At 38.6% G+C, this 16,448-nt stretch overlaps 2 protein-coding genes across 3 annotated transcripts; one reads left to right on the top strand and one right to left on the bottom strand.

The window, feature by feature from the left end:
• Positions 1-452: 452 nt before the first annotated feature.
• On the bottom strand, positions 453-4,752 carry LOC132119027 (proline-rich transmembrane protein 3-like). The gene is made up of 4 exons (XM_059528769.1): positions 4,394-4,752; positions 2,668-3,570; positions 2,406-2,522; positions 453-2,294 (listed from the first exon to the last, which is right to left on the bottom strand). Exons 2-4 carry the CDS (start codon positions 2,729-2,731, stop codon positions 643-645), a joined length of 1,833 nt encoding a protein of 610 aa, XP_059384752.1. The 5' UTR covers positions 2,732-3,570; positions 4,394-4,752; the 3' UTR covers positions 453-642.
• A 2,161-nt stretch (positions 4,753-6,913) lies between these two features.
• LOC132119405 (transcriptional regulator QRICH1-like) lies at positions 6,914-16,234 on the top strand. 2 transcript variants are annotated; one of them, XM_059529320.1, is made up of 12 exons: positions 6,914-7,105; positions 8,653-8,929; positions 9,018-9,098; positions 9,936-10,073; positions 10,154-10,864; positions 11,540-11,699; positions 14,127-14,281; positions 14,377-14,491; positions 14,568-14,676; positions 14,755-14,906; positions 15,164-15,254; positions 15,355-16,234. In XM_059529320.1, the coding sequence occupies exons 2-12, from the start codon at positions 8,681-8,683 to the stop codon at positions 15,542-15,544; spliced, it is 2,151 nt and encodes a 716-aa protein (XP_059385303.1). In that variant the 5' UTR covers positions 6,914-7,105; positions 8,653-8,680; the 3' UTR covers positions 15,545-16,234. The 2 variants fall into 2 exon arrangements, with proteins under 2 accessions (XP_059385303.1, XP_059385304.1); XM_059529321.1 differs by lacking the exon at positions 6,914-7,105 and adding an exon at positions 7,176-7,489.
• Positions 16,235-16,448: the final 214 nt, after the last annotated feature.

Raw genomic sequence — 16,448 nt, 5'->3', positions numbered from 1 at the left:
TGGAGGGACAGAAACCTCTCGGACTAAATCTAAAATATCTTAAGCTGTGTTCTGAAGATAAACGGAGGTCTTACGGGTTTGGAACGACATGAGGGTGAGTCATAAATGACATAATTTTCATTTTTGGGTGAACTAACCCTTTAAGATTTCTGTCTATTCCTTAGTAAAAGTTTGTCTCAGCAGCTTTGTGAACTGGTTTTAAGAGAAATCTCTTAGCTAAAAACTTTTACTGCTATTTAGGAGAACTCTTTGTGGTAAGATAAAATGTTTTGTGAATACAGGCCCTGAACAATATACTCGTATGTTGTTTGAAATTCATGCAAGATATAGAACATTCAGAATATCTGGATCTTTTATTAAAATAAGTAGGTTACAATAATTTATTTATTTATTTTTATGTATTTTGTAAAAACAGGATTCAGAGGTTCCATTGTACATGTATTAAACAAATTTATACGTGCAGGGAGAGAGCTTTTAAAACTACTAATTACTCATCTTTAATGTACTGTTTTTATTACACTCCTGTCTATAATAATGTAAGAGTCAAATTACATGAATAGCAATATTGTGTCCATGGTCTGTTTAAAGCATTTAAATCTGAAACATAGTAGAAAGTGCCAAAGTGCTTAACTTCTTATTAGTTCAAAGACTAGTGATGCCATCTCCACTTGCTATGCTGGTGCAATCATCATACACAGTGACTCTTGGGATGGCCACATCTCTCTCCCACACTTTTCTAATGGTCTCTGGAGTAAATGAAGACAGAGGCTCAATCACAGACACTGACACTTGAGTTTGCTGTACTGCAGTCCCAAGATGCTGAGGGGAGTTAGGACTCAAGCTATTATCTAAAGCCCACCTATAGGCTTTGTTAGTTGGGGTGGTGGGTGATACAACATTATCGCAGAGTGGTCCAAGGGATCCTTCATTTTGAGTCCAGGAGGGTGTTGAAGGGGTGAAAAGGGTACCTACACCAAGCAAGTTGGCATGATGGAGGGCATTGTCAATGCTTTGATGGAGGTTGACGGGTGAAGGGGGGTGAAAGTCAAACTCAATAAGTGAGAGAAAGCACTCATTTTCTCGCCATTCCACACCACTAGTCCACAGAGGAGAGGCATAGTGGTCATAACTGCTGCTGTATAGGTCACCTCCAACAATAACTCCAGCATTGTCATGCACAGTCATTATTGAGGTTGCTGGAGTTGCTTGGTTTCGGATGACTGACTGGCTGACATTTGTACAGGACTGCTTGTGACCTTTCCAGTTGTTGGGCAACAGTTTAGCCCAGTTCTCATCCGTTCTCCACCAAGGCCCCACTGGTAACCTGTCAAACAGCTTGTTCCAATGTGACACTGTTTTTCTCTTCCCTGTCTGCTTCCTTCCTTGTGGTCTCCAGAACACCTGAGATCCCAGTAGTAGAAGAGAGAAAACCCAGGCCAGCTCTAGCAGTCGTGCAGAGAGCTGCACCAGCCACCATCCCCACCCAAATCTGCGCCAGTCACCAAGTAACCCATACAGCCAGAGAAAACTATAGATTTGCAAAGCACAGGCGAGCACTCCAAGGAGGGCGCACATCAACAGCACACGCCTGACACTGTTTTCTAAGCGCTTGGGGGCACTCCACCTTGGTAGTGGGGTCCTGTGGGAGTAGTTGAGTTGCTTTAGAGAGTGGAAAAAGATTCCTAAACAAAGCGGTAACCCCCAACAAATAGTAAGTGTCTGTAGCATTAATGGCAGTGCTGGTGACAAGGTTTTGGTAAGCAGGTCAGCCAACATGAGAGAGGTACAGTGCAGTGCTGCCAGCACCCCGGTCAACGAGAGCCTCTGAGCTGATGTTTCTTCTCTCAGAGCAAAAACTGCCAATGTTGCTTGGGCCCAGAGCATTAAGGGAACAGGTAAGTTATACAGAGCAGTGAGGGCAGGGCGAGGAAGAATGTTTCTGGTACCATATGGGTCAGTTATGAGTTGTACAAATCGAAGCAGACCTGCTAGCAGAAGCAGGATGTTAGAAAGGACAAAGGCGTTGCAAAATGGTTGAATCAAATTAGCCCCACCAATCACTCCGAATGTTGCAGCTACCACCACCAACAGAAATAATACAGCTGAGCTATACACATGTAGCTCCCAAGCAAAGGTTAGTGTCCGTTTTAAGTCCTCCCACTGTAGCTGGGTCACATTGCCACCGGTGGAGATTACACATGGGCCTAGTATGCATGGACCTATGACATCAGATAGGTTCCTCCTCTCTGTTAATAGTCCAAAAAAACTTGCAAACCATTTTGGCTTTTCGTCATCTATAGTGGAAATCGAGAGCATTTTAGTTCAAACACTTAAGTTGTTTTCATTTTAATAATAGAGTGTAAAAGTCTACATTTTTAAATAAAAATGTCATTATTCATGATTACCTTTGTTCTTTGAGTAATCTCTATCTGTGACTTTGTTTTTTGCCTGCAAAACAGATGGATTTGTGGATGATAACCCCACAGGTAAATCAGATGTAGCCTCTTCACGTTTATCCTTACCTGAAATTCATAAGAAAAATCAGTGTTTATTTCCTTGATTTGCTGACTTTCTTGCTCTATTCTTTTTTTTCTGAACTAACATTGCAGTGGTTATTCAATAAACATCACCACTGTTTAACAGAATAAATCTCAGATAAATACTAACCAGTCTGTAATGGAGGTGTGGCTGCAGGCGGATGGTTGGTGACATAATGCTTTTCTCCCACCATGAGATCAAAGAGCCCTTGAGTGGAGCCAGTGCGTCACAAGAGTGCCATTGTTTCCCAACATTTCAGACTTTGTGATGGAGCTTAAATTCTGTGTGGATGCAACATACTTCATATCTTGAGAAGCCTTCATGTCGTCTTTACTGTTCACATTTATATTTGTATTAAATGTCTCTAAATGCATATTAACTAGAGACTTTCCTGTAGTGTTTGTCTCTGTTATTGGCTCGATGGTTGTCAACAAAGGTTGGTCTTTGTTTACTCTCTCATTGTTGTTTATGTGGACAAGGATGTGTGTAGTCAACTGAACAGCCATTGTGGAAGTAGCTTGATCAGAAGCACTGTTTTTGTTTGCTAAAATTATAGCTTGATCATCTTCATCAAAAATCTGAGTTAGTTTTTTTGGAACTGGAGGGGCAGGGTGAGCATATATCTCTTGCATGTCAAAATCTTGTTTCTCTGCTCTGTCTGGAATTAACATGTCCATCTCCAGTGGACCAGTAGAGGGCATCATAACCTCAAGGCTCTGCTGAAGTCCACTTCCTTCCCTAGAGCCCTCATTTATGCTAAAGTTAGGCAGGAGGGGTAAAAGCAAGTCTTTGGTAAATCTATTATCAACTCTTTCCTCAATCAAGCTTGCATTATGTGATACAGGTAGAGATTTTTGAAATCCATCAGTTGCCTGGCTGCTCAGGTTGTTGTGGCTTAAGGGCTGTGCTGAGTTGGAGTCAAGGGAAGTGACAGGTTGCTGGAGAAGAGGCAGTCCTAAAATCAGAGTGAGAAGCCAAACCATTCTGTCCCGTTTATTTCCAAAGCCTGTTGAGTAAAAACAGTGCCAGGAGCTAAATGGTGACAAAACAGGATATGCATGGATAATAAAGACTTTTAGAAGCTACAGTTGTGAAAGTAAATAACATTTCCAAAATCAAAACCTGGATGAATGAACTGGATATTTATACAGAATATGAAAATAGTGACAAGTATCGCAAAAGTTAAAAGGTACAAATTTCAGGTCCCAAAGCAGTGACAAAAGTAACTACACATTATCACTTTTTTTCTTTTTCTTTTTTATATTTTCAACATGGGATTCTTACAGATTATAAACTGTACAGTCTGTCAGTTTATCCAGTTTTACAATGTAATTAACTGAACTTTTGATTGTTATTTTAAAATTATTATTATTATTATTATTATTTTTGCTTGCTAAGAAGAGGTGATGAACCAGTCATTTAAATAATTGACATAGATTAAATAGGCTTAGGTGTGAATTTCACTTACAAAATATCTATGAAAATTCTGATCACACAGCCTATTGCCTTTATAGTTCCGGTTACAGAAAGTAAGTGTGTGTGTGTGTGTGTGTGTGTGTGTGTGTGTGTGTGTGTGTGTGTGTGAATGTGTATAGTATGTATGTATATATATATATACATACATACTATACACACGTACACACACACACACACATAGGCCTATATATATATAGTTTTCAACTAGTTACATGCATTTATCTTTCGTTTCGTTTTCATTCACAAAATATTAAATGTAAATGTCTACCTCACAACTTAATGTAAGTGAACTACCTTGTCTATAGACCTAACTGACTAACTGATTTGTTGGATTTGAAACAAACCCAAATACTCCTCATCCAAGCCTTTGAACACTTACCTGAAGTTCCTGAGTTCAGCTGGAAAGTGAATATCATGGTTTTTCTGAGTATTTCTCAAAAGTAAGTCATTTTTCTGCTGGTGTAATCGTCACTGAATGTTGTCTTCTTGACTGCTGCATCTTTGTGCTGATGCTTAGAGTGCAGCCCACCTGATGTTTCACTGTAATCTTTCTGCCATCTGGTTGATGATGTTCTGCTGGGTTTATGTCTCAGGGTTCTGATCCTAATCCAAACAACAACAGTTTAAAAAATACAGGAGCTTTGAAACGTTAGTGTAGAATGAAATAAATCAAGGCAGGGTTACAAAAGATTTGTAGTCTTCAAAAATATTTCCTCTCTCAATTTTGTGTATCTGTTCCTTTCTGGTACCACAGATGTGTAAAGGTAATCTCTTCATTAAAGGATTTCAGTAAGACCATTAGTTCACTGAACCAGTCTGTTCCTACATAACATAACAAAGCTGAAGGCTAATTGAACAAGAAAAATCCCATCACACAGTTGACGTAATGTGAAAATTATTGACTTAAACATCTGTTTTTCTGATTTGATATAGTCTGTCTTTTTCAAAACCATGTAGGCTATAGGCCTACCACTTACTTGGTTCTTGGTACAAACCTGCCCTGTGGCTTAATTAACATAGTGACTCACAGCAAAGACAACATGATGGATTTAGATCTTATTTTAATGTATGTCAAACTCTCCCACACACAAAAACACTCAGAAAAGGGGGATGTTACCTATTTCAGACATTAAAAAACATTATGTACAATTAAGTAATGATAGTTTTTTTAGTACATAATTTGTGTATATTATTTGATGTAATATTGTATTGAAAAAAGAAAATAAATAAGATTAAGAAAAATAATGCTATGAGTATATTATTGTTTTATAGGTCTTCAAAGAGGTTCTGTGTAAATTATATTAATATATTTGGCCAGCTCTGTTGTTGGAGTGATGCTTTCAAAGATATTTATTAATCCTCATTGTTAGCCTGAAATTTCCCAAGCAGATTTTGGTTTAGTTTAGTTTATGTACTGTATGTACTGGAGTTCTAAAAGGATGATCTAAATTAAAATAAAAACGGTTTCTACAAAAAAAAAAAAAAAATGGTATGATTTTGAGAGAACATTAAATGTTAATTTAAAATGATTAGTTGGATGCTGTCATTAATAGTTTAATGTGCTGCTCTTTGCAATAAAGAGGACAGGAAATTGGATAGTTAGGCCTGCTTACAGTTTTACAAACTGATTTTCTGATATTTACACGTGCTCTGCTGAGATGATTGGGCTCCTATATGTCAGTTATTAAATGGATTGTGAAGAGCTATATGTTTATCAAAATTATAGGGCAGGGTCATTTTGGGGTTAAGAGGGAGACCGTGGGAGTTAACTCTTTCTGAACTCATACAGTCATATGATTAAGCGATATACAGCATATCTCACTTGGTCCACCTTAAGAGCTCAGTCAGGCAGTCTTTTGCAGGGCGACCAGGGGGAGGCCCTCACAGACACATGCTTAGCGCTTTAAGGCGGACTGGAGTAAATAAAGCTCCGCTTAAAGGCACAAGCACGCTGAAATTACATTTATAGAATGGCTTCATCTCGCTCTGTTACGTACATAATTATAGGCAACGTATCTAAAATACATTAAATGCGTTCAATGTATTTTGCTGTCATTCTTTTCTATATACGTCTTTAATAACTAACTCGTTAAAAATATTTTACAAAGAAATCACAAGCGGTTGTTTCACAGACAGCGTGGGAAATAAAAACATGGGCAAATTTGTAAGTTATACCAACAACATATCAATGGGCAGCGTAGTAGGTCTGTACTTTGTTACCGATAAACCATTTATTATAAAGTGCCATTAACAGCAAGTGCGCGCGCCCGTGCAAGCTGTTGACTGGCTACGCCAGTGTTGCCATGTCCGCTAATTATAAGCGGGGTTTGATAATTGTTCAGTACATGTGGATGATTGCATTTTTGGAATTATTATCCAAAAGTCATTTTTTACATTATTTTTTTTTTACATTTATTTATTTATTATTATTATTATTATTATTATTATTGTATGATAAAGTCACCAACCAAATAAATGCCCCCACTACAATAATAATAAAGGAAATAAAAAAATGGGTAAATCAATTAAGAACTGAGTTATGATGCTGTCAATAGATATTTAGCTATTTGATAATCTTAAGGTAATTTTTTATTAATCAGTTCGGTGTAAAATCAACATATGAAAAATTCATTGTATTTACAATTTTCCAATCAAATAGGCTATTGCATTTTCACTTCACTTTTTTATTATAGTCTGATTATTATAATAATTATTATTTTATTGTTCCTTTTATCCTCGTGTTAATCATTAATAAGCAATCTTCTCCCCAAACCAATGTTATATTATTTTAAAAAGGTAATTAATAATGCAGACGACATCAATTTTAAGGGATTTTTCTTCGCAATATTGCGAAATCTGGCAACCCTACGCTCCGTGTTCATGGCACAGTGTGGATATGCGCGCGGCAGCAGTGGAGCCGGAAGGGGGAGCTGCGAGTCCGTCCCCGCCTTCACGAGCAGGACAGTCCGGGGTCTAGCGCTGTCACAACAGGCCTACTTCCGTCAGCTCCATCGCAAACACTATTATTAAAAAATAACATTTACAGCCATCCAAGCCGTCCAAGCAGCGCGTTTGTGTATTTTTTAATACGGTAGGACATATTTGCACCCGGCCGCAGCGGGGTTTAAACCGTTTCATATATGTGTGTAGCAGAATAAGCACACGTCACGACATAAATCGCTCTTAAATATCGTCAGATGTGCTTGAGTGCAAAAATAACGGCATATAGCAAAGCAAACTGACTTTACATGTGCACGGCCAGCTTTAGTTTAGCTTTAGTGTGGTTTTTGTTTTTTGAACGGCGTGTTTTGGCGGAAATTGCTTTGGCTTTTATTTAAGGTAGCATGGGAAGATTAGCACGCGAGTTCACTTTAGCTAGACGGCTGCGCGCGCCTTGGCACATTTACCGCGGGAATGATGGCAAATACCACATAGCGGCATACCATAGTGGCATGTGTTTAGCATCGTAATTCAGGTCATTGCACCTTTTTGTGTGGGTTTTGAAGTTTCATTTGACAAATGTTAGCGAGTTAGCATTGTTGCTAACATGTTTTCGAGGCAAAAGCATTGAGTGGTCCAGTGTGTTACAATCACATACGGTCATAATTATTGTTTATGTCTGTTAATTAAAAAAAGAGCTGTGTTTGATCATTTAGAATGGGGTTGGCTTTGTTGATTTGAGAACAAACTCAGTGCAACTCATTTATTTTGCTCGAGGGGTCCAAAGTACAGCAGTGGTTTGAGGCTGTTTCTGTCTGAAAAAGCGTGATACAGAGAGTTCTTCGTCATTTCTAAATCACGACACACCTTTTGCCTCCAGTTTATACAATGCTATCTAAACTACACACAAATGCATGAAGATTTCACATATTTATGGGCGGATTGGCTGCTGCTGTACTCTTCTAAAATGAAATCAGATCTCCATTGTGCAGAGATTGTATTGAATGCCAAAGTAGAGCTAGCAGTGATGCAAAATATCTTATTACTCTTTTTCAGGATTACTGCCCTTGAGTGCGCATAAGCTTATGGTTATGTTCATGTAAATGGTTGTGAACTGTTAGTCTAGATGAGTCTAATGTGATTTACATTGTACATAAATAATTTATGTAAACAAATTACTTTTCAAAATGTATTCATTATGACTATTAATCCATAGAATAATAGTGAAATATTTGTCTAAGGACCCTTTTCACAGACTGATGTTACGTTTCCACAGTTAACATTGTAAATCTAGCATTTTTTTTTTTTTTACTTTTAATAAAAAACAAAAAACTATGCCTTTTGTTATATTACCTCAGCATTACAGAAAACTAGTTAGTGAGTGAGGGAGTGACATCAAATTTGTCATCTTTTCTCTTCTGACCGTCAAAATCAGTCTCTCAATATTTTTTTTCTTCTGTAAAATCATAGAAATGCTATTGCGGATACTGGCTTTTACTGTTGGAGCAAACGAAAATGCAAAAATTGATATTTGTTGTAGTTACTGTTCATCAGTTATGATGACTTTTAAGAGCTCCAGAAATGTGAAAAAGGTCCATTAGACTAATTTTAAGCATATGCCTTTAGTTTAAAGAGAAACATAAATTCAGTTTGTGTCATATTTTGACTGGTTGTGTGTTAATTTAATTTGTGATCCAGGCTCCTGTGCAGGGTGGATTGACCTGTCATGAATGAGTCCATTGAAGGCGGTGCGATCTCGTTCGACGAGTATGTGCGGCAGAAGGCACGCACTGTACCTCAGCACCGCATGAAAGAGTTCCTGGAGTCGCTGGCCTCTAAAGGCCCGGAGGTGCTGCAGGAGTTCAGTCAGCAGACCAGCGGCACCACCACCACTATGGTGTACCAGCAAGGTGCCAACTGCATCTACACAGACAGCACAGAGGTGGCAGGATCATTGTTGGAGCTGGCATGTCCGGTAGGAAAAGAATCACTTTTCATTGTTGTTTTAGTTGGGATTTAAAAGGCAAAAATTATTTTCACATTTCTGCTTCAACTCTGCGCAGGTGCAGGTGACGTCTACACAGATCTCTTCCCAGCTGGCTGCAGCTGTGCATCAAGCATCTGAACAGCAGATCCAAGTACAGGTTTGAGTCTGTCTTTTGATTCTGTTCTTGTGTGTCTTATCTACCGGGCAATTAAATACTGGTAATAATGGTAAAGCTCCACTCTGCCAGGGGCATTTCTTTTCCTCTGGAGGGAGTGTAAATGTAATCTTTCATATTTTGTTACCGTGTAGATCATGAGTTTTAGACATGATGGGTGGTGCTGCCAGTCGTGTAGATTTTCTAGCCTGTTGGTAGAATGTCTGCTTTGTCTTTTTGTCATTTTAATATCTGTTCATCACAGAAAAATGAGTCACTTGAAGATATTTCGAAATGTATCTGTCCTGAAACTAGTTTGACATATGATTGCTATGGAGCTGCTTACATTATAGAAATAATATTAAAATTTGTAGGAATTTGTAGAATTTGTAATCTCGAATGCAGTGTGAATACAGCCCTTTTGCTAGGAAGATGCTGGTTACATTTTGCCATGTCTCATTTTAGAAGGAAACAAATAACATTTAAAAAGTATATTTTCTCTTAAAATAAAAGACTTTTTTTTTTCATCAAGAAATTCATCAAGGATGTGCTAAATTAACCAAACGTGTCAGTAAAGACATTTATAATGAACATCTATTCATTAAAGAATCTTGAGAAAAATGATCCGTTTCCACAAAAATATTAAGCACAACAACTGTTGTAAAACTTAAAGAAATAGAAAAAAAAGAACATATGCACCAACCAGCAATTTTTACATATTCATAAATACACTTTTGCTGGAATATGCTGGCGTACATGGCAAAACATGATTGAGAATTTACCCCAGGCTAGCGGGACATTTTTTTGCCTTTAAATATCTCTCAATCCCCTCATTGGCAGGTTCAGATCCAGGGGGAGCAGGGTCAGACAGTTGGCCAGGTACTTCAGGTCGCCTCTCCCACCCAACAGCAGCTACAGGGAGTTACCACTACACAGCTGGTACAACAGGGAGAACTCACAGAGGAACAACAACAACAGGTAATGCACGCCAATACATGAGCAGCTTTCCAGCTTATGCATGATAGATTTATAATGTAACTTGTGGGTATGTCTCTCAGATCCAAGCCCAGCTGGTTGCAGCAGTTGCCGGAGGTCAGCAGATTCAAATCCAGACTGTGGAGGCTCTGTCCCCTCCTCAGCAGCAGGGCTCCCCCAGGGAAGTGGAGAGACGACCTGGAGCCTCACCCGCTGTCCTCCAACCTGCAAAGAAACGAAAGGTGGATGTCCCAACAGTTGTGTCCTACTCGCTTCCCCAAGGGCAGCAGCTGGCTACTGTTTTGGCCATCCCACAGGGCCAACAGCAGGGCTACTTGTCACTTCGACCAGACCTGCTGACCGTTGATAGCACGCATCTCTACAGCACCACTGGTACCATCACAGGCCCAGCCGGTGAGACCTGGACCATACCTGTTTACTCTGCCCCACAGCAGCAAGGTGTGGCCCACATCGCCATCCCTCAGGAGGCCTACAGCACCGTGCAGGTACAGGCCTCGCCTACCGATAAAGACAAGATGATAATCGGTGCATCTCAGACTGCCGGGGCAGTGGCTGTTCCGGTGTCTGGCTCAGGAGTGGCCACTCAGGAGGAAGTTGTACATTCGCTGTTCCCAGCTCAGTTTATGAATGGAAACATTCACATCCCTGTAGCAGTGCAGACTGTAGGGGGTGCTTACTCTGGGACAACGCAGGCCCTGCACATATGGGATCCGCAGCAACAGCATCAACACATACAGGATGGAGAGGCTCAGGAACAACAGCTCCACCTGCAGGTGAACACATAATAGAAGGAATCCTGCATGCTTAAAGCGGTGGTTGATCAGCTTTTTTCTTGATTTTGTTTATGGGGTACAGTGTAACATGTTCATGCTTTGTTTAAAAAAAATGCATTATGTCCACCTATTGTACCTTTATTCTACACCGCTCTTTCCGTTCTTGTCAAAATGGGTTCTATGAAACCTATCCCACAGAATTACGCAATCGGGCTCAGATTGGTTAACTGACCCACTGTGTTGTGATTCGCGAACCCCCTAGTGCATGTTGTCAGGAAACATCACACCCCTTCCCATCACTGGTAGTTGCATGTTCGCGGGGACATGGTTTATGTAAACATCAGGGTTAGTGATGTCAAACCCGGGAAGAAGTTTGTTGTAGTCTCTACAAGACATATTTTGTAGTCCTTAAACAGCGATTTCTTTAAAAGAAAATATCTCCCTTTGGGTTGAACTTTGAGTGTTGAAACTGCAGCCGCTGTTTATGCTCTAACAGCAACATTGCATACTAACTAAAGTAAAAAAAAAAAAAAAAAAAGGTGAAATCATAATCAAGCACCCCTTTAAGTATTTATCGCTCACAGGTTGTCTCAAGTAATTTTGCATTTCTTCAGTAGGTGATGTGCATTTAATTGTAATAAAAAATTGCACATCACTGGTGTTCTGTGTTTTCAGGCACAGACTGAGGCGGAACCACTGTTGGAACCTCCTCCAGAGATGGTCCTCCCCAACACACTGAAGCCTGAGGAAGGGTTGGAGGTGTGGAGGCTCTGGGTTCAGCGCAAAAATGCTGAGCTGGACAAGAATGAACAAAATAAGCTGGCACCTATTGGACGTGAGTTAAATTTTTCATCTTTACCTCTGTCTTTTAGTAGGCCATAGCAATATGAGTGAAGTTTTATGATTCTTAATTCCAGATTCAATATAACATCCAAAACTAATAAACAAAGTAAAAAAAGAGAAGGAAAAACTAATAGCTTTGGTACACATTAAGTAATGTTAATGTTAAATATTGATATAAACAAAGTACCGGTAATAGCCTTCATGTATTTCTCAATCATGTTTGCACTTGCACATGTAATTAATCAAAAGCAGGTCCTCATCAGCACTTAGGTATGGAATTGAGTCAGTAGCTGGTACTGTTATATTTATTTCTCAGTCTTAGTATCAAAGTGATTCTCAGGTATTTCTATCATTAGTTAAATCATTCACAGGGCCTAAAACTAACTTTTTGCCACAACTGCCAGTGGCTGGTGATGTGATAAAATCTACTGGCCAAAAACTATTTTTTTTTTACTTGCCATGAAACTAATTTTGCAAAAACATGCAGTTATTACTACTACAATGAGTAAATATATTTACAAGAACAAAAAACAACAATGTTGTCATCTGTCAATCAATTAAAATAAATCGCATTTTTCTGTAGTTATTCACGATTAGTTGCATATTTATATTGCCATAATTTCACATTGAACCTCCAATTAATGTAGAAAGAACATATAGTATATTTTAAATGTTTTTAATGGTATCTGTTTAGTAAGTAACCTATTATTAATGAAGTAGCTATTGATACCAATACTGCTACTGGTGTCTCTGTTAAATGCATTTTCCCTAAATTTTACCTAGCCTATTAATTATAGCCATGCAATATTACAGTAAAATAGACATTATTTTTAACATTTAAAAGGTTACTCCACCCCAAAATGAAAATGTTGTAACTTACCACCATGTCATTCCAAACCAGTGAATTTTTTTTGTTCTTGGGAACACAATTTATGATATTTTGGATGAAACCGTGAGGCTTGCGACTGTCCCATTGACTGCCAAATAAGTTACACTGTCAAGATCCCAAAAAGTATGAAAGACCTCATCAGAATAGTCCATCTGCCATCAGTGGTTCAACCGTAACGTTACGAAGCGACGAGAATACTTTTTGTAAGCAAAGAAAACAAAATAAAGACTTTATTCAACAATTCCTTTGTCAACAATCTCCTCTGTATCTCTCCATATCACCATATGCTGCGTATGCTCTTCTGTATCAGCAGCGCCACAAGGATGCATTGTTTCTACGTGTATTTATGCTTTGATTTGAAAAGAAAACCACGCATCCTTGTGGCGCAGCTGATACAGAAGAGCATACGGTCTATGGGACAGTCACAAGCCTCCCGGTTTTCATTCAAAATATCTTAAATTGTGTTCCAAAGACGATCAATGCTTTTACTAGTTTGGAACAACATGGTGATAAGTGATTTATGACAATATTTTTATTTTGGGGTGGAGTATCACTTTAATAGGCTCTGAAATATTAAGTGATTTTAAAACAATCTTCACATAAACTATAAATTGTAAATGCATAAACTATACAGATTCATCCTTATTCAAGCTACAAGCAACCTTTCAAACTATAGGCTACTTTACTGCACCGTTTAGGCGGCGTAACCCCAGGAATGTGTCGCCACATTCTCAGGTTATAAAGAATAAAGAAGGGAAAAGTTAATCTTCCTAAATGAAGCAGCAATATCTTCTCAGGTAAAAGTTATTAGAACCGTGTCTAGGGACAAGCTGGCAATCACACTGCTCTGACTTTATCTGCCCGTTTTTATCCTATTATTTTATTTGCTTTTGTCACTTATGACAAAATAGCTTATCACGATGATCTTGTCTTCGGAAAAGATGATTTTATTCGCTTACGTAAGAGTGAATCTCTTTAAAAACTGGCTCTTCTCTTCTCTGTTTTGTTATATTTCATAAAATTTTTACCCGCCAATTGGCAACTTACACTGTTACATACACTCACCAATGCCTATTTTTACTCTCATTTGGCGCTTGGCGAGTGTTAAATTTAGGCCCTGTTATTTTTTTAAATTAGCTGAATATTGTAAAACATGTTGTTTGCTACACATAATAATGAATGATGCAGTTCTTTTCATGAATTCATTCAACTTGAAAACTATCAAGTAGAAAACAAGTCTTCACGTTTGTGTTAAGTTATTTTTTTTATGAAATAAGCAATCAAGAATAAATCACATTAAAACAAATTAAAGGATATTCAAAACTGTAATTATATTTCTCAATATTGCTGTTTTTACTGTATTTCTTTGATATTTGATTAAAATTGTTTACCTTTTTTTTTTTAATTGCTTAATTTATTTTATTTAAGTTTTAAAAGGTCTTATTTAATTTCTTTAACCATGTAGAATCCATGGTCAAAACTATGAACTGTGGTAATTATTGGCAGCAAAATGAATGTCTGTGTCTGCAGGTCGACAGCCGCTGCGCTTCCAGGATGATCTTGTGTCAAGTTCAGTGGGCGAGCTGAACTTGGCTCTGTCTCTGATGACCCAAGAGGCTCGTGGCCTGGAGGGGGAGCCATTTGAACCCGATTCACTATACTATGTATTTTTATGTGTACAAAAAGTATGTCCTATTTCTTAAGGTTTTTGTTTCTGCTGATTATGCTGAATCATTAGCATGCATAAGCTGATTTCTTTCTCTTCTTTTATTTTGTGTAGTACATGTTTGAGAACGGCAGAGTAGACGACATCTTCTCTGATCAGTACTACAGCCGGTTTTGTCAGTGTTTACACAAAATTCTTGAAGAGTGGAGGCCCAGTGTTCACCATCTTGGTAAGTTTGTGTGTGTTTTTAAATGATCTGCTTTTGGGTTTTGTGAAGTTTATGTTGATTGTCTTTGTATTTCCAGGCTACATCATCCCAAGTCATGTGACAGAGGAGATGCTGTGGGAGTGTAAGCAGCTGGGAGCTCATTCTCCATCCACTCTACTTACAACACTGATGTACTTCAACACCAAGTGAGTCTCCATCTCTTCTCAGTTCTTTAAGGATGATGGCAAAGAATGCTCGGGGGTTCTAATGTTGTTTCTGCACAGGTACTTCCACTTGACCACAGTGGAGCAACATATGAAAGTGGCCTTTTCCAAAGTGCTCAGACACACTAAGAAGAACCCCACCAACCCTAAAGACAAGAGCACCAGCATCCGCTACCTGAAAGGAGTTGGGCCACACCATGTTGGACAGAAAGGTTAAGAGTCAGCCACAAAATAATGTTGCAAGACAAATATAAACTTTATCCTTATTCATTGTGTACACTACCTTTCAAAAGTTTAAGCTCAGTAAGATTTTTAGTTTTTAAAAGAAATCCCTTGCACACTGATTCACTCCAATTGTGATTTTGACATAAACAAATGAATGGAAGAGTTCTAGAAAGACACGTAAAAGTCATTAATTCATTGGTCAAAAACTGTGGGAAGTCATAAATGACATCTATTATTGTTGTAGTGACAGATGACATGTACGCAGAACAGGCTGAGGACCCAGAGAACCCGCTGCGTTGTCCTATCAAGCTCTATGACTTTTACCTCTTCAAATGGTAAGCCACTGATTTGATCCATTGAGCCTTTTGCCATTTGTATTATACTTTTAAATGATTCCTTGTGTCTTTTCCTCATTTTTCTTTTGTCTGTCCTTAGCCCTCAGACTGCCAAGGGTCGTAATGACACGTACTACCTGACACCAGAGCCTGTTGTGGCACCAAACAGCCCTATTTGGTACTCCACTCAGCCAATCACGAGCGAGCAACTGGAGCACATGCTAACACGCATCATGATGGTGCGGGAAATCCAGGAGATTATCTCAATCACGCAGGCCAATGTACACTGAGAGGAGACAAGGGCAAGCGAAAGAAAGCAAGATGGAATAAGAGAGAGTGGCTTTCTCCAGTGCTTCGTCATGCCATCATCCTCTCCTTTCTCAAAGAGACTGAAATAAATTGCCTCTGCAGAGTCTTGCTCTATTTCATCCATGATTAAAAGGAGAGTGAAGAGGTTCAAGAGGGGTTTTCATTGAACTGGACACATATAAAAGCCTTGTTTTGTTTAAGATTCAGGAACTTTTTCTGTTTCTTTCTCTAATGACCATTGAGACGTATTTGACTGGATCTCTTGATGTGTGCATTTTCTCTTTCTGCCATGTATGTTATGCTCCATCTTTCTTCACATTGTCCCAGCTGTCTTTACTTTAAGTAAGTGCTGAACTGAAAGGATCCTATGGTTTTTAAGACTGCATACTAAACTTAAGTGATTATTGGCAGAGGACTGATCACCATGCGATGGTTAGGTGTAAACACATTTGAAAACATGGATTCATCCATCTGTAACACACCCCCTCTCATCCCCAGGAGCTTGCAGTAGCAGAGTTCACATACCTGAGGGAGTGTATTATACATGAAGACTTTTTGGTTCCGTTTTTATTTTATATATATATGCATCTATGATAACCCGATATGTATTGATATTATAGTGGTGCTGGAGAATTGAAGCCCGTTTCCAAACATGCCTTTTGTACAGTGAATTACCTGTGTGTGTCGTCTTTAACCCTTTCAGCAGTCTCTGGGCAGTTTTGTCACACAAACACACACACGGGCCTCATGACACAGAAACAGAATACATTTCCATGTAAGTAGTTCACAAAACTATTATTATTTGTATTATTGAATTGAGAATTTCAACAATGAGAATTTTCATCTTCATTTAAATACTACTAATGATATGTGTCTCTGTGTGTA

The sequence above is a fragment of the Carassius carassius genome, chromosome 38 (assembly GCF_963082965.1).
Source record: "Carassius carassius chromosome 38, fCarCar2.1, whole genome shotgun sequence".
Lineage (NCBI taxonomy): Eukaryota > Metazoa > Chordata > Actinopteri > Cypriniformes > Cyprinidae > Carassius > Carassius carassius.
This window is presented reverse-complemented; position numbering and strand designations above follow the sequence as displayed.